At 27.6% G+C, this 24,311-nt stretch overlaps 1 protein-coding gene across 1 annotated transcript in view; it reads right to left on the bottom strand.

Annotated features, from left to right (window-relative positions):
- LOC129972505 (ankyrin repeat domain-containing protein 17-like) overlaps window positions 1–21,799 on the bottom strand; it is a 78,252-nt gene extending 56,453 nt beyond the window's left edge. Inside the window, exons 1-14 of the mRNA XM_056086661.1 lie at window positions 21,452–21,799; window positions 17,127–17,328; window positions 16,800–16,869; window positions 14,763–14,907; window positions 14,026–14,170; window positions 12,922–13,266; window positions 11,700–11,842; window positions 9,268–9,457; window positions 8,397–8,588; window positions 7,263–7,372; window positions 6,389–6,604; window positions 4,068–4,217; window positions 2,206–2,305; window positions 358–2,085 (exon numbers count right to left, since the gene is read on the bottom strand). Of these exons, the coding sequence (XP_055942636.1) occupies window positions 358–2,085; window positions 2,206–2,305; window positions 4,068–4,217; window positions 6,389–6,604; window positions 7,263–7,372; window positions 8,397–8,588; window positions 9,268–9,457; window positions 11,700–11,842; window positions 12,922–13,266; window positions 14,026–14,170; window positions 14,763–14,907; window positions 16,800–16,869; window positions 17,127–17,328; window positions 21,452–21,646 (3,931 nt within the window). The 5' untranslated portion in view covers window positions 21,647–21,799. The remainder of the gene's footprint in view (window positions 1–357; window positions 2,086–2,205; window positions 2,306–4,067; window positions 4,218–6,388; window positions 6,605–7,262; window positions 7,373–8,396; window positions 8,589–9,267; window positions 9,458–11,699; window positions 11,843–12,921; window positions 13,267–14,025; window positions 14,171–14,762; window positions 14,908–16,799; window positions 16,870–17,126; window positions 17,329–21,451) is intronic.
- Window positions 21,800–24,311: the final 2,512 nt, after the last annotated feature.

Raw genomic sequence — 24,311 nt, forward strand, 5'->3', positions numbered from 1 at the left:
CAGATTCTTTTATATGAATATAAACCTAAGTAGGAAGAGGGGACTTTTTCTAATAAAAGAACTACAAGTTGCTAATCAAAGGCTCAAAAAAATTATGTAACTTTTCTGATTAACAATTCTTTTATGATACTTATAACTTCAATCTTCCAAATTTGAGATACTAAATTAAGATATTTAAATATATATTAAGATATTTTTAAGAAATCATTCTATAAAAAATTTTCAGCATTTTACATCTAACATTCAAATTAATATCCACAACAATATTCAGATAAATTTCTGGTGCATATTAAGCCTTCATAATATTTATAAATTAGAGGGTGTTTGTGTGTGTGTGTTTTAATTCTATAAACTTACCAGTCACAATTTCTCCAAGTGTTTCATGTAGAGTTCTAGCTGGGGCAGCAACCATCAAACCTTCATCTAAAGACAAATTATGAGTAAAAGAGGCACCACAACTTGCAGAGATTGATACTGGAGAAGACAATGTAACAGGGGTAACTGCTATTGATACAGGGAAGGGTGCAGTGGCCATTCCACTCAACGTTAAAACCCCTGTTCCATCAATTGGAATGTTTCCTACCAGGGTACAAGTTTCTCCACAACTTGATGATAACTGTTGTTTTAATACTGGTTGAGGTTGTGAAGTTTGCTGCAAAGTTGTAACAGAAGGCTGTTGTTGATTAGCATGGAGGTGAGATTGTTGCACTTTATTAGTTTTACCTTTAAGAAGCTTAACATTCTTCTCAAAATGATGTTGTTGCTGACTTGGCTGTTGCTGCTGCTGTTGTTGATGATTCTGTTGCCTCTTTGTTTCCTGTTGGATCGCTTGAGTTAATTGCTGATGTTGCTGAACCATGTGCTGCTGCTGTAGCAGTGCCTGTCCAACTTGCACTGGATCATATATGGGCATAGTAGGTGTTTGTGTGCTATCGGTTGTCAGCTTAATGCCTCCCATTGCATGCATGATACCTGCTAGAGCACCTTTACAATAATCTGAACCTCTAATATTGACATTATGAGAAAATTCAGAAAGTACAAACTGTTGCTGTGCTTGTTGAAATAAATGTGGTGATTGTTGAAATAACTGAATATTATGTTGTTGTTGTTGCTCATTTAAAACAATATTTCTCAAATTTATTTTCTCTATACTATCAGGATGATTTTGCTGATCAATTTTAATTTCATTTTGCAATTGACCAGTTTGCATTTGAAAAGGTAACTGTTGCGGCACTTGTTTCATCACAGTAGACTTAGCTTGTTTAATAGGCTTCCCAGCACGTGATTTGCAATACTCAGTAGCCAGGGTTGTAGTAGTAGTTACAGTAGACTGCTGCTGTTGCTGTTCTTGTAGAGTTTTTAATCGATTTTGGTAAATCATTTGCTGTGCATGCGTCACAACAGGATTAGACGAGGGATTCAAATGGATGCCCAACTGACTTGACACAGAAGAAATATCAGTTAGAGAGGAAAGTGATTCAAAGTCTAAAACAGTACCACTATTGATCAGGAGGGGTTGGGAAGGTTGTCCACCGGGAACGCTAGTAAATGAATTTGCAGAGGTACAAGGTATAGCTGTTAAAGCTGGGGGTCCAGCAATGATAGCCATATTTGGTTGCTGCTGTTGCTGTGCATTAAACATAATTTGAGCATGTGCTTTCTCTTGCAATTCTCTTTCTACCCTCTGCAATTCTTCTAAAATTTGTTGTTTTTGAATAATTTGCTCTTCAGGACTAGGATTCAACATCTCTGCTTTTTTCATCATACTGTTAATGCACTGTTCAAGTCGTTCACTAGGTTTTAATTCATTTTCACCGGCAGGTTCAATAGTCCCCCCTCCTCCACTTAATTCATTCTCCATCAAGCACTTGCTTGTTTCAGCTTGAATGGACAAGGAATTTGCTTGTGCAGCAGCATTGCTTTTGCTGCGATAGTGATACCTCTGTGAACTTTCACAAACTGAGGAGGAGGGGGCTTCATTGTTTTTAACAAAAGTATTCCTTCTTTGAACAGTCTTCTGCTTAGGAACAGCTTGAGGTGGTGTTGTTGGTAAGGATTCACGAAGAAGATCTTGAATACGTGGAACTGAAATATATGGAAGAAGTTTATAAAATAAATCTACATTCGTAACTGAAATAAAGAAATTTGGCAACTCAGTTTCATAAAAACTGTAAAACAGCTTTAAAAGAAGAAAAAAAAATCTACCTGCTTGAACATTGGCTAGGTAAGAATTGCTAGAAACTGAATTTGTTTCAGATTCAGGAGGATGGAAAACTTGTAGACCATGAGGTGGAACTCGTGGAGCCTTGAGTAATATATAAATAAAATTCTTAAATGATTTAGCTCATGAAAGACACTTAAAAGTTTCAAAATAATAAAAACCAGAGCAATATTTAAGATAAAAGTTCTTAGCTTAAAAAAACTATCAAAATATTTCAAAATTTTCCTTATATAGGACATTTGTTTAAACATTGGGGCATATCAATTAATGGTTTAATTTTATTTACTTATTTATTTTCTGCTGCTGCTGTTTTAAATTAAAGGTGTATTGTACAACTGCTAGGTAAAGGCGGAATAGATTAAAATATGAAGTGTTAACAATATAAATTTGAAATTAAAGCTTTAAAGCCTTTTTGGACCTTTAAACCAGCAAGAGTAAATGATTTAGAGGATACACATACATAGGTTACATTATATTTTAGAAGCATTATTAATAATGTATAACATGAAGAATAATGAATATTTCACTTTTGCAGAGCCACAATTAAAAATTGATCATTTTTATTCAATACAAATAACAAATATCACAATTTTTTTAAAAAAAGTATTGTTTCAATATTAATTAATTAAACCATTTGATTATTTTCACAATGAGTAATTTATTATAACTATAGACGATGATAAAATATTACCATCTTTATATAGGCAAATTTAAGATGAATTTAATTTAAATGGTTAATTATTGTTATCTGGACTTATGGTATGATTCAGTCACAGCACAGTACGAAATAATATTTGACACTGAAAACTTTTTTAAACAACTATCAAATCATTTAATAAAAATCTAAATGTCAGATTTCCCTTTGTTTTTACTGTATTTTTTCTCAACATATCTATGTGCTTTAACAAAACTTGCTTCAACTATAAGAAATAAAAGCAGTAACATTAATGGTATTCAAAACTTTTTCACTTACTGCAATTCTATTTTAGAATATGAAATTTCAGGAAATTTTGATGAAATTACTATTTGTTCCATTCACATATTCCTAATATTATATATATATTTAAATGCCAACACAGCTTATCTATTTAACTCAAGTATTAACTCATCGAGAATGAACAATGATAACAGATTGAAAGATCAACTGAATTCTGTTGCTGACATAGTAAAAAGTGGCTACATGTTAACAATCTTTTTAAAAAAATAGAGACTAATAGATTTGTAGGAACATTAAACATTTCAAGAATGTCCATCATATGGTCTGTCCCTGAACTTTACATTTCTATCAATTTAACTTATCCTATTCTAAACACAATATCAAAATCTTTCTGATCTACATAATTTAATACAAAAGATTCATTATTTTTCTAACCAATCCTCTGGACTCAGCATTTACAAAAATTACAAATAGCAAAAGATCCAAGAATTAGACAAACAGGATGATTTAACATCTCTGGAAATTTCATTCTGCAGAACAAAATCATAGAAATTAATCATTGGCTTTGTATACTAACAAAAGCAGACTGATATTCCGCATAGAAATATTACAGCTGAGTATAAGATAAATCTGTGTCCAAACTGTTTCCAAACTAGAAAAAAATGTATATATAAGATATACACATAAATCTTGTAGTTTATCTAAATTTAATTGTTTTTCAATCTAAAAAAAGAGAATTTTTTAAATGATTCATTGTGCACTTTATATTATCTCATTTACTTAAATACTTTAATAGCAACAGTTGATCAAGCATTTAAAAGTAACATAACTCATAACTGAAAGAAAAAGCCCTGGAAATAAAAGAAAATCAATTTACTAACTCTTTAATGGATATATAATATAACTTACCTCATTATTTTCTAAACCAGATGTTGGAATTTGAGAAAGGTCAGGTGGTGGAGGGGGAGAAGCAAGCATACTACTTGGATAGTCTAACAACATTTGGACAACAGCTGTATGCCCACCTTTTGCAGCCTCTATTAGCATAGTTGAATTGTCCTAAATAATCAAAGCATTTGTATTTAGAAAAACAAAATACAATTATAATACATAACTTAATATAAGATAACAATATTTTGATTGTTTAAACATTGTTCTAACAGAAGCAAATCTCAATTAATGGCATAAGGTGCAATTATCACAAGTAAGGAATTTGATAAAGGTTAATTTTTTTGATGTGTTAAATATTTGGCATTAGAGATGGAGGAAGAAAAAAAAATTCACTTGTGATTAACAAGTAAGCTGCATTCAATGGACACTAAGTAATATCAGATAAATGCATATTAGTTACTAAAATGAAAAGCTATAGTTTGTTTCGAATTTTATATATCTAATTGAAATAGATATGCTGACTGCTTATTCCCTAGGCTAAAATAGAATAAATTTCTTATGGAGCAAAAAACAAACAAGAGATGCGGCAGATGCCATAACACATAAAATATGTCAGCATCATTTTTTTTTAGTATTAAAATGCTTCCTGGATTATTTGGTTTATAGAAAATTTTTTCACTTCTGATACATACATTACATCGTATATAATATCAATTTATCCCCATTCTCTAAAATTAATTATTTTCTAATCATGAAATAAAACTTGCAAAATTATCCAAATTAATCAGTAGTTAATAAATAAAATATTAAATTGAAACTTTTTTTTTTTCTTTACTGCTAAATGACATTTTATCTGGTAGCTACAATTTTCTCCCCCACCCCTTTTTTGCTTTTTACCTACCCTAGAATGTGAATGACATTCAAAACATAGTCACAACCATTATTACTTCTATCCAGTTTTCTCCTTTTAATAGTTATGTTCGTTATTAAGATAACCCATGGAAATTTTTCTTATTTTGACACCAGGTTATAAGAGAACTAATGAAGTAATTTTATTTGGGAGTAGGAAATTATATTTTAGCAAATAAATGCAATAAATTTAAAAATTACTTGACATTAACATAATGTGGTGTATGGAGCGTCATCATGCGTCGCTCGCGTCATCACTCAACAGCCAATAAGAAGCTATCTGATTCCCTCCATTAAAACTGTATTCAATACTGTAATAGCATTCATCGATGTAAAATGGCCCAGCCGTTCGCCCAGTTCATTAAATTCATTTATGTTAAATTAGTGTGCGATTCTTGTCATATGAGCCATCTCTAAGCATTAATCTCAACCGGGCTTTCCCCTAGGGCTCAGGAGATATATTTGATTGATATATAAACCCGGTTATTAGAGGCCTGTTTTTCGAGCCCGAGTTAACATGTCTCTACATATATTTAAAATATTCTAAATTTTTATTATTAATGTTATTAAATTGTAAATTAAAAAAAATTATTTTCTGTGATTGTATTGTCTTCCATTTTCTCAGCATTTCATGCTTTTAAACTTTTTGTATTGATTTCCAAATAGTAAAAAATCTTTACTTTTTAATATACAAATAAAAGGTGTTTCAAAAAAGGTTTAGGTTTGCTGATTGATTTTCTAGTTTTAGTCTTGATTTTTAATGACATTCATTATGGATTAACAAAAGTAATTCAAAACTTTATAACCTTATCGAGGAACCAAACAAGATTTCTGGATGACACTTTGCAACTACAGTGCAATCTAACAGATCCAAAATTTCTTCCAAGACTTCATTGCAACTTTTTTTCTTTATAATATTGCTTCATTTTTATTTTAAAAAAAATATTTTCTATTTCTTATTATACTATCAAAAGGCATATTATTTTTCTTTGTCATTTTCTATTTTTGACTTTACATATTTCATAATTCACGATTTTAAATATTATGGAATTTCAAAATGAACATTCCACAAATAAGAGATCCTGTTGGACTACTTACTTTCGTAAAATCAAACAAATTCCTTAACTGTAGAGTATTCTATTGATATTAGAATCCACTAATTAATACAAAATTTCAGAATTCTGGTTCATTAAGAGGTTCAAAATCCTAACACTATAAGAATAAAACGTGATGTGAAAAATTTTTTAAAATTTATTTTATGGCATTCTATTCCCAATTTGTTATATCATACTTTTTAGGCACATAAAAGAAATAATTTTTCCAACTAAAACAAACTAAGCTTTATTTATATAACATTCTTTTAGATTCCTTTATGATACTATTTGATAAAAAACATTTCTTCAAAAGTAAAACAATATCAAAGTTTATACCTTCAACTTATGTGTTGGATCAGCCCCATTGGCCAAAAGAAGCTCAACAACAGCTAAATGCCCACCAGCACAAGCAAGTGAAAGAGGAGTGTGATCATTGTTGGTAGTTTGTTTGTTTACATTTGCACCTTTGGAAATAAGAAACTGTACAGTACATAGATGGCCAGCTCTGGCAGCTTTCATAAGAGGTGTTCTTCCGCCTTCCGATTCATGCTCCTACAAATAAAGTTTCAAAAATTCAAAATTATTAACTAGTACTAAAAATAAAGGAAATTTTTTACATAAACCCTATGATTTAAGTTTTTCAAAAAACAATTCAGCAAAAGACAAAAAAAAAAAAAAAAAGAATCTTAATACTTAATGATAAGTAAATATTACTATGATGAACGAACATTAAAAATTGAATATTTAAGTAATTTTTCACACCTATTTGTCATCTTCAGTGAATAAGTAACTGAAAGTTATAGACTGGTTTTGACTAAAAAAATATTACTCTTAAGAAATTAAATATCTATGCAATTGATAAAAAAAAAATACTTTTCTTAAGTTGTAATATAGAAAAAAAAATTTAAAAATTAATAAAAAACAACATATTATGAATTATAAGGCACACATGAGTAAAAGATAATAAATTTTACTATTTTCTCATTTTATTTTTCAACAATTTACGATTTTTCTTATGGTATGAAAACATTTTTTTTTTTCTTTTCTCTGCTCATTCTGTTATTAAGGATTGTTCTACCAGTAAAGAAAAAAATAAAGCTGGTGCTAAGTTGAAATATACTGAATTTATTTAATAGGAAATTTTCTTTTATGGCAAATTGATTTTATAAGTAATTTTAAATTGTCATATTATTATTTATAACATTCTTACCAGCTTTGCATAAGCTTGTAAAAGAAGATCAGCAACATCTGTATGACCATTTTCACAAGCATACGTTAAAGCAGTGTCTCCAGTTGCTGTTGTAGCATTTACATTAGCACCTAGGATATAAATAAATACATAAATAAACTGAGAATTATGTAGAACCAGTTTATTTCTTAAATTACCCAGTATTTTATATATTTTACACCCAATATTTTATATATTACACACACACACAGATACACACTTCAAAGTCACATTATTTAAACCCCATTGGCAGGTATACCTTGCATCCAAAAATTCTCACAATATTCATTAAATAAACTGTTTTTACTGCCAAACTGATGATATATCAAGAATTAAATTATCTAATAATTCCAGACAAAAATTTTAATTCTCTCAAATAGTTAATTAGCTCTTACTTCAGTAAAAAAAAAAAAAAAAAAAAAAAAAACTTCATTCTAATCTTCCAAGATTATACAGCATCTAGCTTCAAATAAAAAAAAAATATTAAAACCTTTTTATGGATTTCCAAACATTCAGAATCTCGTGAAATGATGAAGTAGAATTTCTTGCCAAGAAAGTTAAGAGAAGTTATTTTCTTAAGCTATTTAAGAAAGTTATGGCAAAAATGTCTCCTTAGAAAATATTTTACACATGAAGCACTGAATTGAAATTAATTCAGAAAATTATCACGGAAGCAAATTCCAAGATTCTTTTGGAAGACCACGGATATTATATCCATCATAAATTGAACTCGAAACAGGAGACAAAACTGATACATAAATTTAATAAATAAAATTACCATTACTCAAGGACTTTTGCATAAATTCAACTTAAATATCAACTGTAAGAGCAACAATTGCTATCTACTTAACATGATTTCTTTCATATTGTTAAAATGATAAATATTATCTATAGAGAAAAACATTAGAAAAATTCGAAATGATCCAATCAAACATTTTATGCAACTATTGTTTATTACAAGCTTTAAATCAACAAAAACCAATTGTTCAATTTCCTTCAGGTTCATTTTCATAATTATTGTCCACAGGAGATAAGAGCCTCCATTGTTTTATAACCATTATTTAATCATTCAAAATCATTTATTATAAAAAAAAACTATCTTAATTCCAAAATTACCTGCATTAATGAGGTAACGAACCAATTCTAAATGGCCTTCTTGTGCAGCTTCCATCAGAGGTGTACTAGCACCCAATTCAATATCAGCACCTGCTTTAATGAGAAAGTCGGCAACTTCCAAGAAACCACCACAACAAGCTAATGTTAAAGCTGTTTCTTGAGTCTCTTCAGTCTGGGCATTGATGTCAGCACCTATAATGGATGATAAAATTAAAACATCCATTTTAATGTGCAAACAATAGAAATAAAACAATTGGCAGAATTTTTAAGAGACTGAAAAATAAATTTAACATTTCACAAAAGGATTGAAACTATAACTTTAAAAGATTCTAATTCTTTACACAATATTGAACTAACGAATAAAGACATGGATGATATTCTTCATTTAAATAGATTATTACTTTTTTTACCATGCATCATATTTCTAAATTCTACTTGAAACCAATTTCCAATCTTCTCTTAATTTAAATCTTATGTTAAAATAAAGAGGTTTTGTTGATTTTTTATTGAATCAGTAAAATAGTATATTCCTGAAATGAAAGATGTAATATAATTATATATTTAAAGCAAACAAGTTATAAGGTCAATGGCAAAATTAAGTAAAAATGAAAAAAAGGTAATATTTTTTGTATTGAACATAATTAAAAAAAATATTTAATGAAAATAAAATGGAATCAAATTATGTAATTCTAATAAATAGAAAACCTTCTACCAGTAAATATATAAAAAGAATTTACCGATTTTTATTTTATTTTTTTATTTCAATCATTTTTCCCTCCATTTTAACTAATCAAGACGTTTATTCATATTTTCTGGCAAGAAAAACAAAATATTTATATTACATAATAACAAAAAGAAATATTAAAATGACCTTGACTGAGAAGAAGAGCCACCATCTCTTCATGCCCTTCACGGGCAGCTTCCATCAAAGGAGTATAACCCTCATCATTCACTTCTTCAATGTTAGCACCCCGATCCAGTAGAAGCATAGCAAGCTCAACATGGCCTCCACAAGCAGCTAATGTAAGAGGAGACTCAAAACTGTCTGCTGGCATATTAACCTGTACAAAAAAAAAAAAAAAAAAAAAAAAGCTATTGTTAATAACAAATAGACATTTTTAAAATAACAAAGAACATTTATAAAATATTAAAACACTATATATACAAAAGTGTTTTACAGTATATTGTTATGAATCATAATAAATAAATAACATGAGTTAATTAAAATCTAGTTCATTTTGACTGACATAAATAATGCCTCTCATTTATCTAATTTTAAAAAATATTACAATTTGGAATTATTTTACAGTAAAAACTGATCACTTTAAATTTTTCTATATGATATGAAAAGAATTATATGAGATACAAGATCATAGGTGTATTTAAAAAAAGGTCACCTTTTCCTCAATTCAAGAATTTAAAATTAAATATATCTAGTATTTAAATTATTAAATTTTAAATACTAGAAACAACATTCAAAAAACTTCTCAACTTGCATTTCAGTTAAGCTTTAAAGGGTTTTTTTTTAATATTGTTTTACAAATTACATGGAATTCAGATAGCAACAATTACTGCTACAACAAGCAAAGTCTCTGATAATATATTTTAACAATACATATATGTGAAAATTTAACACTAATGTCAAAATACTTCAATGTGTGTGTGTGTGAATTTAACAAAACATGAAAATTTAATTAAATTGAAAACTCTAAACACACAAAAAATTTGATAACAAAATAGCTATAAACTTTTAAATTATTTATTGCATTTAAATATTTTGTTCAGAACAATCGAAGTTGTATCTTTCATAATATTATATGTAGAGAATATAATAATGTGTTATTTTGATGTCTTGCAACTGAAATAATTTCAAAAGCATGTTTATCTTTATTACACTTAACGATATATAGCAATTACACGTAATACTGGAAAAAAATATTTAACAAAGCAAAATTATAAATTTTATTGCACTACAAAATACATCTATACAATGAGGTTATTTTATACTGTCTTAGTCTAATGTTAAACATTATAAATTTATAATTAGCATGCATAAAACTGTAAAGGTTTTTCCAAAAATAAATTTTTACTATTCCAAATCAGAGAAGGAATTTTCTTGATAATAATGAAATGGCACTATTACAAATGAAATTATATAACTTAGCTCAATTGCTTGGTTAAGATTTTAATAGAATTAGGTTTTTCTATTAAAATCTTAACCATGCAGTTAAGAATTAAATAGATATTAATAGCAACAGAAATTTGAACATTTAATTTGATCTTTTCAACATTTAATTCTTTTTAAGACCTTCAGATAGCATTGAAAATTAGTAGATCAAATTGACAAAGTAACATTAAATAGGTCCTGGGTGAAATCCCAAATAAATAAAACAGAAAATTCGTTCATTTTAAAAGGCAATTTTATTTGATACAGATCTAATGCTTGTTTGTACTATATTAAACATAAGTCTGCTCAGAATAAATCAAAAGATTTTGGTTGAAAATAATTCTCAGGGATAACGAAAAAGACTTTCTTAAAGTAATCATGCACGAAAATTAAAATTAAAAGTATGGTATTAAAATTAAGCTGCTTTGGTAGCCTTTTTTTATCTCTAAAAAAATTAAACATACAACAAAATTTTGCTTAAATATATTTATAAACAAAAAGTGCTTTAGTAACCTGCTGTGAAAAAAATGTACATTTTATAATTTCAAATTAATGCAAAAAATGTACACATAACAGATTATGGAATGCACACCAAGACATTTAAGACAGACCAAATCAACTGAATTCCTAATGAAATTTAAGAAAACGTTCACAGTTAGTTGTCAATGACACACGACTGTTATGTCACATAAATTATTTCATTAAAGGAGTGATCTCTAAGATTTTCTTTTTTAAATAAAAAAGAAAAGTGCTTAGATTTTTAGAAAATTTATTGTGAAAGTTAATAAGCAATAAAAAAAAAATATCAGTCAATGTCATGTTATAGCATTTGAAAGTTTTCAAAAACCGACAAAAGAATCAAAAGAAGCAATTCTGGAAATTTTTTCATAGCAAAACTAAACAATGTGTGTAATGTTAATACTAACAGAAGTGATATTTTCAAAGGTAAAAATACTTTGATAATGATTAAAATATATACATAACATTATTTAATTAAGTTTCAGGAAGTTCATAAACAGATCTATAAAATGAAATGTAATATATTCTAATGGTAAAAGTTATTCACATGAATTATAAAATCATCTTGCAGGATAAAATTCATAATCACAGAAAACTGAAAAAGAGCCATGTTTTACCTGAGCACCAGAATCTAGTAACAAACGAGCTACTTCAACATGACCATCCATAGAAGCCTCCATCAAGGCAGTATGCATTTCATCTGTCTTATGCTCCCGATCAGCACCAGCTTCCAAAAGGAACCTGACCATTTCTAAGTGTCCTATCAAACACAATTAAAAACAATAATGCATTGAATGAATATAAAAATTATTTTTTTAATGAAAAATCATTTAAAACGAAGCTGATAAATTCTTTACTACTTTTTGAATATCAGGAATTGCATTAATGTATAGAAAAAGTTCAGTCTGCTAACAAATATCTAAATAAACACTACAATCAAACACAAAGTTTAAAATTATTACACTAAAAGTTTACCAATAAAAAATTCATAATGTACAGTTCACAAAAATTAGTATATATGACAAAATCCATTTTTTAAAACAGTCAAACCAATCATTTGAAATTTCTAAGACAATGTCTACAGATCAGAGAGGTGGAGGGGGGGGGTGATGTTTAAACTTGAATAACAAAAAGATAAAAATGTTTCTAATTTGATTCTTTAAAAATAATTTTATAATATAAAATATAAAAACAGACTATTTATAAAATTTTAATTGAACAAAAAAAAAAAGTTTTTTTTCTTTTTTGCTTTAATTCAATTTTCTGAAATTACCATACAAGATGTATTTTTAGAAAAAAATACAAACAGTAAAAAAAATTGAAATTGACAATTTTATTATTTAATTCAAAATAAATAAAATTTAAAAAGTTAAAAATATAGAAAAGTACCGGCATTGATGAAATATTAAAAATTGCATATTAATGCTTGGTGACAAGCCCATTCCTACAAGACAAGACTTCAGCTCAGCCAACACTCCCTCAAAAATATTAAGGTCTGGGGATTGGCTTGGCCAATCAAGGAGAGTCACAGGATAGCAGAATCAGTTCTGGATGTGTTTGGATCATTATTCCATTGGGAAATGAAGTTATAAGCAAGAGGATTACATGCATACAGATGCACTGTGTTTTTAAGGATGTCTTCATACTGAAACTTATTTATGATTCCCTGAATCTGCCTCGGGGGACATTTGTAAATCCTACTCTCTGTATCTGTATCTCGTTTAATATAGCAGAGAATACTTCATTTGTAATAATGTAACTAATAACTTTTGTTAAAAGGAACAGATTAAATTTTAAATTTATTTATAGCTAAACACAGTATGCAAAGCAATGTCATACCTTTGTAGCAGGCCAAAGTAAGAGCACTTTCTTTGAACTCATTCGAGTGTGTATTAATACTGGCACCTCTTTCTACAAGCAGCTTGGCAACTTCTACATGACCAGCACTTGCAGCTTCCATTAATGGTGTGTGGCCATTCTCATTGTGATCTTCAACTCTAGCACCAGCATCAAGCAATATCCTTACAATGTCTACATGGCCAGCTGCACAGGCAAACATAAGTGGAGTATTACCTTCTGGACATACTATAGATGGTATAGGACCATGTATTTCCTGCGGGGGTGGTTTCATAGCCATCTCCTGTACCGTTACATGTTTTACCTTTGCACCTTTCAATTTTTTCTCTGCAAAATAAAACAATTTAAATGAATGATTGAGCCTCAGAAACACTTAATGAATGCAAACAAAAAATTTAGAAAAAAATACAAAAGTTAATATAAGAAAACTAAAGGCAAACTATTACACTTATTCTTTTTCTTTTTAATTAGGTATAATGTAGCACCTGCATTGACTACAAAAGCATTAAATTCAGTTTACCACATAATACAATAAATCAAAATAACAAGTTAAACAATAAACAAATATTTGAAGGAAAATAATTTTAACTTCATAATTTACATCAATATCCTTTTTAAATTATAATCAGAAAGAAAAAAAAAAGATTTAAAAAGATTTTTCAAAAAAAAAAAAAGTTACTATTTATAAAATTTCTTTTTAAAAAAGTCCTATATTTAAATCATAAGAAGAATAAAAATTTACCATTTCAATTTATTTAAAAAATTTTAGTAATTAGTTTGTCAATAATGCAAATTAGAACAAAAAATACAAGATACAAAAATAAATTTGAGAAATAAGCATTTCTGTATTCAAGAATGTTTAAGAGTTACCAACAATACTAGTCATTTAAAAATAATTAAACGAAATAATTTCAAAAGAACAGGTTGATTAAACAAACCACACTTACATAGAACTGACTAATAAGTAAGCTAGCATTTACATTACCAGAAAATCATTCCAGATTATTTGAAATAATATTTTTACAATTTTAATATTCTTGAAAATAATACAAAGAAAGAAAACAAAGGTATGAATAAACAAATTACCTTGAGATGTTTGAGCATTCACGTCAGCCCCATGTTGAATTAGTAACTTAACTATATCGGTATTCCCAGCATTTGCTGCTTCCATAAGAGGAGTCATGTCTTTCAATCCTCTATCTTCCACATTAGCTTTCATAGCCAACAAAAGCTAAACACATGAATAAACATATATAAGATTCATGGTATTGATTGAAAATGGCAGTAAAGGTGCATTTTGAATATTTAGCAGCTTTAACAAAAATTAATAAATAAAACAATTATGAAAAATCCATAAAAAAAAATTTCAATAAATAAGTATGCAAAAAAATGTATGATCACTAAATATTTACATCAACTGAATATTTAACAGCTTTGACAAATACATAATAAATAAAGCAATAATTATCAAAAAAATTCCAATAAATAAGTATACAGCACTTTGAATAAAAGAAACATATGATCAATACTTTTATTAGAGTACAACAATTAATTCTAAAGTGAAATTAAGTTCCTTGAAAAAGAATTATTAACTTATTATCACCAAAGACAAAGTACAGGTAGATTTAAGTAATGAAAAGAATTCATAAATGTTTCAACTTTGGATCAATCATTAGAAATATAAATAATACTTTACAAAAAATTAGAAAATATTCAAAATTGCCAAAAAATTTTAATTTAATTCTCAGTCAATTTTCAATGAATTGTACAAAGAAACAAATGGATAAAGGAATGCAAAATATGAACACTATACAAATAATTACCTGAGCAAGTTCAAAGTAACCTGAAGAGGCTGCAAGGGATAACAAGCTCTCTCCATCTTCAGTGACTTCATTAACATTTCTACCCTCTTCTAGAAGCTTTTTCACTGTATTTATATCACCATGAGTACAAGCTTCAGCCAAAGAGCTATAATAAAAAAATAAATAAAAGATACATTATCTCACAAAGATGTCATTAACCAAAAAAAAAAAGGAAATTCAAAAATGCAATATGAAACAATGTGTGAAGGAAAGGCATGCAAAAAGTATGAATTTAAATAGTCAATACACAGAAAAAAATTCACAAAACTACAGCTTAACAGATTTTTATATTCATTTCAAAGTATTTATAAAAGTAAGAAATCAAAAGCATATGATTTTCCCAAAGACACTTTATTAAGTATATTCTCTGAGAAAAATTTAAATGTATATAGGAAAATAAATATGAAAACGACAGTAATGTAAATGTACCTCATTAGCATATTTTAACAAACATTTCATTAATGACCAATATACCTTTTGTGGCATATCTCAGATACATTACTGGCCTTTTGTTTTTACAGGTTTATCATTGGTATGACTCAATTGGCAATTCATAGTTTGCTTTTGAGCATTAGTCATAATGGTACAACAAGATTCAGATGTTAGATCTTGCACCCTTTCGGGTAGGTAGGTCATCATGATGTAGACCAAAACCAAGATACAAATGTGGAGAAAATTCTCAAACCTGGATTCCCCCTCCCCCTTCTACATGAATATTTCTGTACAATTTAGCAGATTTGCAAGATATTTTTTATGGAAGTTTTCTTGGCACTGCTTTTTCCTTGGATTTGATGGTCATATCACAACGGATTTCAAGCTAAAATCATATTTCCTTCCACTCATTCTGGCAAACTGATAATTACTAATTTAATTACTTTCTCTTAAAGTTTGACAAAAGTAATAAAACAAGGAGGGATCTCTTGTTTCATTAAGCTTTCATTATTTTGAAAATTGTATCCAGAAATTTCTAAAAAGAAATTTATATCAATAATCAGAGACAAATTAAAATATTTTGTGACCCTAGACAGTGAACATTATAAAATCTTTCTTTTAAAATTGGTCAGTTTAATTTCACATTATAATTTTCATGCTACTATTTTATTTTAATATTTTTATATATTTATTTTTTTCATGTCCGTCACTCATATTTTCACACAATATTACTAAAGCAAACATTTTAAAGTCAAGAATTTATTCAAAATTTCTAATTTAGCTATTTCAAACTGTAATTTAAAAAATTCTTCAAAATAAAAGATAATTATACAATAGTAGAACATGAAAAGAAAAAGAGCATTATATTTTAATTACATTTTCTATATACAAATATGACCAGAAATAAAGATTAATTTGATTTCTACTTTAAACCTATGTGTTTTTCCATTTAAGATCTAGTTCGTTTATTTAGTTAAGATAGAGAAAACCAACTATCTATATGGCATATAATTCTCTTAAGTAATGTCAAAATTTAAAAAGTTATTTATCATTAAAAATCACTGCACTGTTTCTCTTAGTTAAAACGGTAATGATATAAAGATGACCAAAAGTAGTAAAAACTCAAAAGTAATAGTTTTGTTTCATACAATAAACTTTGTATGGGGGGAAAAAAAAAACCTAACAAACTTGGAAGAATTAATTATTTTCACTATTTTATCTTAAATCAGTTAATATGCAATTATCTGTAAACAATATGTTCACAAATAGTAGAACAGCCATGTAGCCATAACAGCTAAGGAACAGTCAACACATCCAATAATAAGTATGGGTCAAATATAAAGACAAGACAAATAAAATTCTATTTCTTTTTACAGATAAAAAAAATTGTTTCTTTCACATTACATCTCCTGCAGTCTTTGTTAATAGATTCAAATTCTGAACAAATACATCTGTTATTGAAATCAAACGATTTATATTAATATAAATGAATTAAAGATTAAGCCAATAATAAATAAATGAAAGCAAGAGATACACGATAAAAAAAATTACAGTATTTCAAAATACCTTTGGCGGATTTTTTCCCAATACAGCCTTTCAGAACATTTTTCAAATTTCTTTTCACACAGACCATCACCTGAAAACAAAAAATAAATTAAGTATATACATTAAGTACATACATTAGTTCATTTTTAGATTCACTAACACAATGAAAACAAAGATTTGAAATACAATTTTAATATCACAATGAAATGCTCTGGAGAAGCAAGACAAAACACATCAATTTTAAGTCAAAAATATATAGTGCAATTAAAAAAGAAAATTTCCAATTTCAATAATTATGATTGGGTTTACATATATTTAACAGCCATATAAAATAGAAAAAAATATTACCTGAATAAGATGTACCAGCTGAACAAGAAGGATCAAAATGACTGCCTTCAAGTAAATGATTACTAGCTTCTAACAAAGCTTCTAAGCGACAAGCTGTTTCATTAAATACAGTTTCTGATGTAGATTTAGCTAAAAGAAATTTTGAAGAACTATCTATTCCTGTATCTTCATCAACATCCTGTTCTAAAATAAAAGACTCAACCTAAAAGAAGAAAAAAAAAAAAGATTTTATTTTTTCCCATTTCAAAATTAAAATCTGCAGATAGAGTAGCACATTGAATGTTATACAAATCATCCCAAATAACCAAGCAATCAGTGAAATATTTTTAATGAAAATTGCAACCTCTTTTAAACATTTCGTCAAATATAATTTAATGTAATCATAAAAAGTCATTTCCTTAAAAAAACATTAAATACATGAAAAAAATATAAAATTTAGACAAAGCAAATTTTCTAAGATTACACAGTGTTAATTCTCAGATACAGAAACTCTGTTTTTGTGCATGTATCGGAAGGTGTTTATTTCACCTAAATGGGGAGATAAAAATATGAAATGCTTTCATTTTGTAATAAAATCAACTTAGATTATTAGCAATACACAAGTTACAAATTAAAACAGTTTAGTCCAAAATGACAAGCAGGGAAAAAATAAAAAAACATGTAACGAGGCAGATCGCAGCCTAACAAAGAATTATAAAAATGTGGTCATCTTATTATGCATCATCCTTTTCTGAAATTAAATTGTTCAAAAGTACTAGTTTCAGGATCCTGAAACAAACAATAATTTGAAATGCAAAACTTGTTTTAGCATCATATGTTTCTAAAATGGGGGGGGGGAAATTACAAGCTTATAATGTTAATGCTCTCTATCATATATCAAGAGAAAAAAGTCAATATTTTTTTAATATTTATTAAGAGAACTAACAATTAATAATAATTATGATGAAACATGATAAATATTTATAGTAGAATGTTTATAAGATTATTGTATACCATGCTATATAAAATCAGCTTTAACAATAAAAAAAACTCCAAATAAAATATTTATAAGAGTATGTTACATAAAAAAATCATGAAGGATTTTTTTTTCTTATCAAAAACTGTTTTATAATCTCCTTAAGATGAATAATAAAACTATCCCTTCATTTAAAACCCATATGTATACTGGAAAATGTATGTAAATAAACAATAGCAAATCTTCATTCTGTGAATTTATACTATGTCAGTAAATTTAAATATGGCAGAAAATATTCAGAATATCCATAATATTACTTCACTGAATAGTTTTTGAAATAGAATTGGTGTAAAAGGAAAAAAAAAAGAAAGAAATAGTATGCAACTTTTTATTTACAGTTACTGATATAGTATTGAAAAATGAGGTGTTTTGGTTTTGATATAGTATTGAAAAATGAGGTGTTTTGGTTTTAAAAAACTAACTCAATGATTATTTTTCTTAATTTTCCCTATGCAGTGATTACTTTAACAATTTTGATATATGTAGAATAAATTATATAAACTTTCAAACAAACAAAATTTAAAAATATTTCTAAGATTTCTTCATTAAACCAAAACAATTTTTAGCACTAAATCAAAAATATTGATTTTAAATAAATTAATATTACATATTGAAGTTACACAAGAACTGATTTAGAGCAGATCTTGCAATTTTGAACTTCGATCCGATGATGAGGATGACACCCATATTAGAATTTACTTCTCCAAACTTCTATATGACACTAGAGAAAAAATATTTGATTCACAATAGATTTAATATGCACAAAGCCTTTTTACAGAGCAATTAGGTCACACATCTACAATCCTCTTGTCATAAAATCAAGATGGTGGTGGGGCTACTATAGCTTTACTTGATTGAAAAGAAAATTAGCCATTTCATATTCCTGATAAGTTTTAAAACTAATTTAGAAAGAATACTTGGATGCATTAAGAATATTAACTTTATGCCTTTGTACAATCTTCTCCAAACTTTTTCAGAATTTTGAGCAGGTTTATATTCTTGAAATATAAACCTGCTAGATTCTATAGATACATTTAAACAAAGATATCTGCTTAAATGCTAATTTCTATACAATTTTCCCCAACCTATGTAACAAAAAGAAAAACACTCAGTAAAAACTGTAAAATTTAACAAAAAGTTCAACTACAGAAGCTTCTAGAACAGGATTTAGGAGCAAGTTGTTAAAAAGTTTTTGTTAAATTTAAAGTTACAGTAAAAGATTCCACACAAAAGATTTAAGAATTGCTTCGAATTAAAATATGAGGAATTTAATAAGCAATCTTGATGAAAAAAGGTAACTCATCTTATTGAAGAAGAATGTGAAAGTTTATATTATATTATATATTATATATATATATATACACACTAAAAGGAAGCAAGAAATAAGAATTTTAGGTACAAACATAAAATCCATTCAAGGAATTTAAACATTAAATTTAAGCTCAATAGCACATTGAAGAGAATTAGTAAGCACACTGACTTCAGAACAATATATAAAAATAATTTGTTTATTCAAAATTGACTCCCCTAGTCCAAACAAATATATATATAAAATAGGCACAATAGCTTTCCAAATGGTATTTTACTAAATTAAGTTATAAAAGTTACATTTATTCCAGAAATCCTAATTTTCTTTAGCCTGTTAATTATTTAAGATAGTTTTTTGTGTATAAGAAAATAGAAACTGAAATAAAATTCCCTCTTGCGGAGAGAGAAGAAAAATTCTATATATGTATATAAATCAAAAACAGCTCTTAATTCTTGCTCATTTTGTAAAATTTAAAAAATCATGTAATTTATAATAATTAAAAAAGAATTTGTTTAATTGTGATTTAATGAACTTTATTGAGATTTGTTAAAGATTTGGTTTTTTAAAAAAAGATAAGATCTTTCAGTAATTGATAGTTCCTTATCTAAATTCATTTTTCAATTCTGAGGTCATTCAAATAAATCATAACAGAAATAAATGGAGTTTTTCCCTCCCATAAAGTAGGTGCAAAAAGAAATTCGTCAAAGAAAAAAATCATCCCTTTTTGCCATCTTAAAACATTAATATTCATTTTGCTACTCTCTTGATATTTCAATATATTCATAATAAATATATTAAAAAAGGCTTCTCAATAGAAACTGAAATGATTCAATAGACCTTTACATTTAATTCAAGAGTTGCTTACCAGAATATTCAACTACAATACTATTCTACAATAATATTCAAGTAAGTATTAAAGTGATTACTAAACTCATACATATACACAAACACAAATTGGTGAGTGCAAAGCCTATGAGAAAATTCTGCTTCAGTCTTAAATATATCAGCAACAAAAATAACAATAAAAGTTAATTTTAGCATCAATACTTTCCAAGTACAAAATGAGGTTGTTATTTTAATAAAATAATTAAAAACGCGGAAAAGATTTCATATAATTTTCTTTAAATTCATTTAGTAATGACTTCAAGAACATTAAAACCGTTATATAAAAAAATGGAATCCGTCCATTAGAATAATGTTAAAATAAAATTCGCAACACTGATTGTTTATTTATAAATTTATTACTAGTGAAAATAAACAGGAAATAAATTTTTAAAAGATATTATGAATAGTAAATCTATATAAATATGAAACATGCTTCGAAGATATTCCGCGGATATACATTTTTAATTTCGTAAAAATGATTTATGAGCATAAACAATGACTGATCCTATATATTAAAGTATTCAGAAATCGACATCGGGAATTTAATGAATGTGACTCCAGTCTAAAAAAAATATAACAGAATGAAAATGTGAGGGTCGTGTTTACTTTTCCTAGGAGAAGACATCAATACAAAAAATACCAAAGAGTGCATTGTATTATGATACGATAGCATTGTCCAAGTTAAGACGCAGATTAATATGGGTGTTATACGATATATAATGTTAAAATAAAAGATAAAAATCTAAATTTCAAATCATAAAATCCAAAACTTATTAGTTTCGAAATGGTCTCAGAAATATCAATTCTAAACAAAGCATAATTAACGATCATAATCATATGTACATTTGTTGACCTCAACGCTACATCGACGGCACTTAAAATTTGGAGGAGGAAACGTGCAATAGTAAAAAATACAACATTACTTAATCACCGAATAAAAAACATGGTTCAATAAATAGTAACCTTAAAAAACCTAAGTACATGTAAATACGCAATCATACATTCCCTAAAAAAATATTAATAAAAGGGTAAACAGCCTAAGCCTACTACAAACATTTGATATGTACGTATTAAAAAACATTCAAACAAAATAAAGCATAGACCTAAAGGACTCACCTCAGAAATTTCATCATCGTCACTTTCCGATATTTCGGCCATAAAATGGGATTGTAGGGATGCAAGGCTTGGTCCCCTTTCTACAATTGTATTTCCAGTTAAAGGTGATGAAGAACCTGAATGGTCTTTAATAGAATCGTTTATATCTTTATCTCTAGTACTATCACATTTAGAACTGTGAACTACATTCTGCATGTTTCCCCGATGTTATTGTACAGTTACTCCTACGGCTTCAAAATAATATGTGCATACAATAGAAAATAAAGGGATGGATTATTGTGGAAAGTCTAATAATACATTTAACACACACATCGCCGCCATAACTGTAATATCTCACGAATGTCCCGGATGTGAATGTATGCAGTCTCCCAATTTGTGAAGAACTCATCAACCTATAATTTATAATTGATGAATTTTCCTTAATCCTTTCAAACTAAACATTTAAAATATATAAAAGTCGAGAAAATAAATTGATGGAATTTACTTAAAAACTTATTTTTTAATGATTCAAAAAAATTATGAAAAATAAAAGTTTTAAAGACAATATTGATTAAGTTAGGTTTTGATCAAAGAAAAATCTTCGCTTTAATTCAAAATTTAGCATTATAATTTTCGCTCAAGTATGTTATTAACAAAATTCTTTTAGATTTCATAAGAAATATACTACTAATCTAAACTTCGCTACCTTTTACAGTGCACGACGCTGAAGGATGGGCAAGAACAAAATACTAAACAATAAAATTATCGCAGCAATTATTATAAAAATTAACAAGCAATTCAGTTTGCGACTATGAAAATTCTATAATAATTCTACGTTCGGACTGATATTAAGCAAGAATAAAAGATTGAAATGATCTCAAATCCTATTTGACCTGATGAGTTTTGGGCCTACTAATTGAGATCGAAAGTATTTGATAATGACATTCAAAAATATACAATTTTATATTTTCAAAGACTGTTTCTAAATGAGACCTACTTTTGCACAATTTATACACTTTAGACCAAGCGTTTTATTTATCTATTTTCACTTCAGAAAACTTTAAACAAAAATAAAGTAAGGTATGAAACCAAACATTAATGTGAGCGAAATCTGGTGGCGATTTTTCTGACAAAAGATTTAAAAAAATCAAGGCGGGTAACAAGACGACTCAATAATTCAATGTCATTCAAATCCAAAGGCACCCTAAAGGGATTCAATGCAGACTGCGGCTTTTCTATTGTCACTATTGTTTTCTATGAACACATCACATATGCGAATGTATAAATCGACAGAGGCTCAAATATTTGATGGATTTGGCTCAAAATTCAATTCGAAGATACACATTAGATATTAAAAATATATATCGAATTTTATTTATCTACCACTTTTAAGTTTTGTAATTAACGTGTTCACTTTCATTCAGATGGACAGCCAGGCACGCTTCGTTTGAATAGATTCTGTTCAAAATGTGACCGAAATCTAAAAAATGAATGTGAAAACAAAATACCAAATTTCATTCATCTAAATCAAAGTGTTTTGAGTTACCGTATTCATCTACAGACAGAAGGACCAATTTAATCCCAAAAATTCGTTTACTGGGTTCAGGGAAGACTGAGAAATGTAAATTCGTCAAAATTTCGATGTCGGAATTTTTTTGTTGATTACAATATCTTGAAATACCAGAAAATAAAAACACAAATGTGGATAATTGCTACTATTGCATTAACTATAGTTGCTTTGTTACTTTATCATTACTTTAACAGATACAAAATGGATTTCAATGGAAAAAAAGTATTCATGTGTCAGGCAGGTAATAAGAAGATAATTAAGAAAACCGAATTTAGTTTTCATTACCATCGCCGTGATTTACAAACAGTGAATTTGATGCCGCGAGCAGAATTCATTGTGTCTCAAGAGAGAGGGTGTACTACGAACCCAAAATTTCAATTTTTAAAATGAAATATAACGATAAGGCGAAAAATTTATATGCTGTCATGTTCATGTTTGTAAATTACATAGGTTCATGCCCAGTGATTCTGATATTATTTTACTTCTGAGGTGAACAATTGGAATCGTGGGCTATTAAATATGTTTTAAACCTGTGAATCAACAGTTCGGAGTGGGTTTGGGGTTAAAAACTGGAAATAACCGTGATTCTTTTTTTATATCAAACATCAGAATTAAAATTCAATTTGGAAACGCATCATAAGCTTTAAATTTGAATATGCTTCATTTTGCTTTCTCTTTTAGAAATGTTTGATTACACACTTTTCATCTATCTTTCTGATCATCAAAAGAGAATTCAATGACAAATACTATCCTGTTTTTTTTTGTTTTTTTTTTTTTTGTTGTTGTTGAGAATTTTAGAAGTTGCAGTTTTTTTTTCTATTATTTGAATTCGTGCATTCTACGTGCATCAAATTGCAGTGTTTTTTGAATTTTAAAACTAAAATTACAAGATTCATTGCTTTTTTTATGAAAAACTTAAGTAAAACAAGCGTAATTCTCTCTAGAAGTAATTGGAGTAATTCTATTCGGATAGAAACTGAAAAAAAAAATAGTTAAGGAATAATGTACACAAAAAGATTTATGTCATGTTGCGAATTTTCGAAATAGCCTTAAATTTATTCCAATTTCTGTTTTGTAAAAGCGTGAATTTCTTGTTAAAAGAAATATCCATGTTTTCGAACTAAAGCGGAATCAGAACTGAATTTCTCAAAATTATTGTTTACTACTTTTGGAATTTTAATTATACTGTTACATTCTATATCAGTGGGAGTGCTGTACTTGTAATTTTCCCGCGTACCCTCCAATAACACTCTCCCCCGTTTAAAATTCACGACCTTGGATAAGGCCGAGAATACCTTGCTTATCTTTAAT

This window comes from Argiope bruennichi, chromosome 6 (assembly GCF_947563725.1).
Source record: "Argiope bruennichi chromosome 6, qqArgBrue1.1, whole genome shotgun sequence".
NCBI lineage: Eukaryota > Metazoa > Arthropoda > Arachnida > Araneae > Araneidae > Argiope > Argiope bruennichi.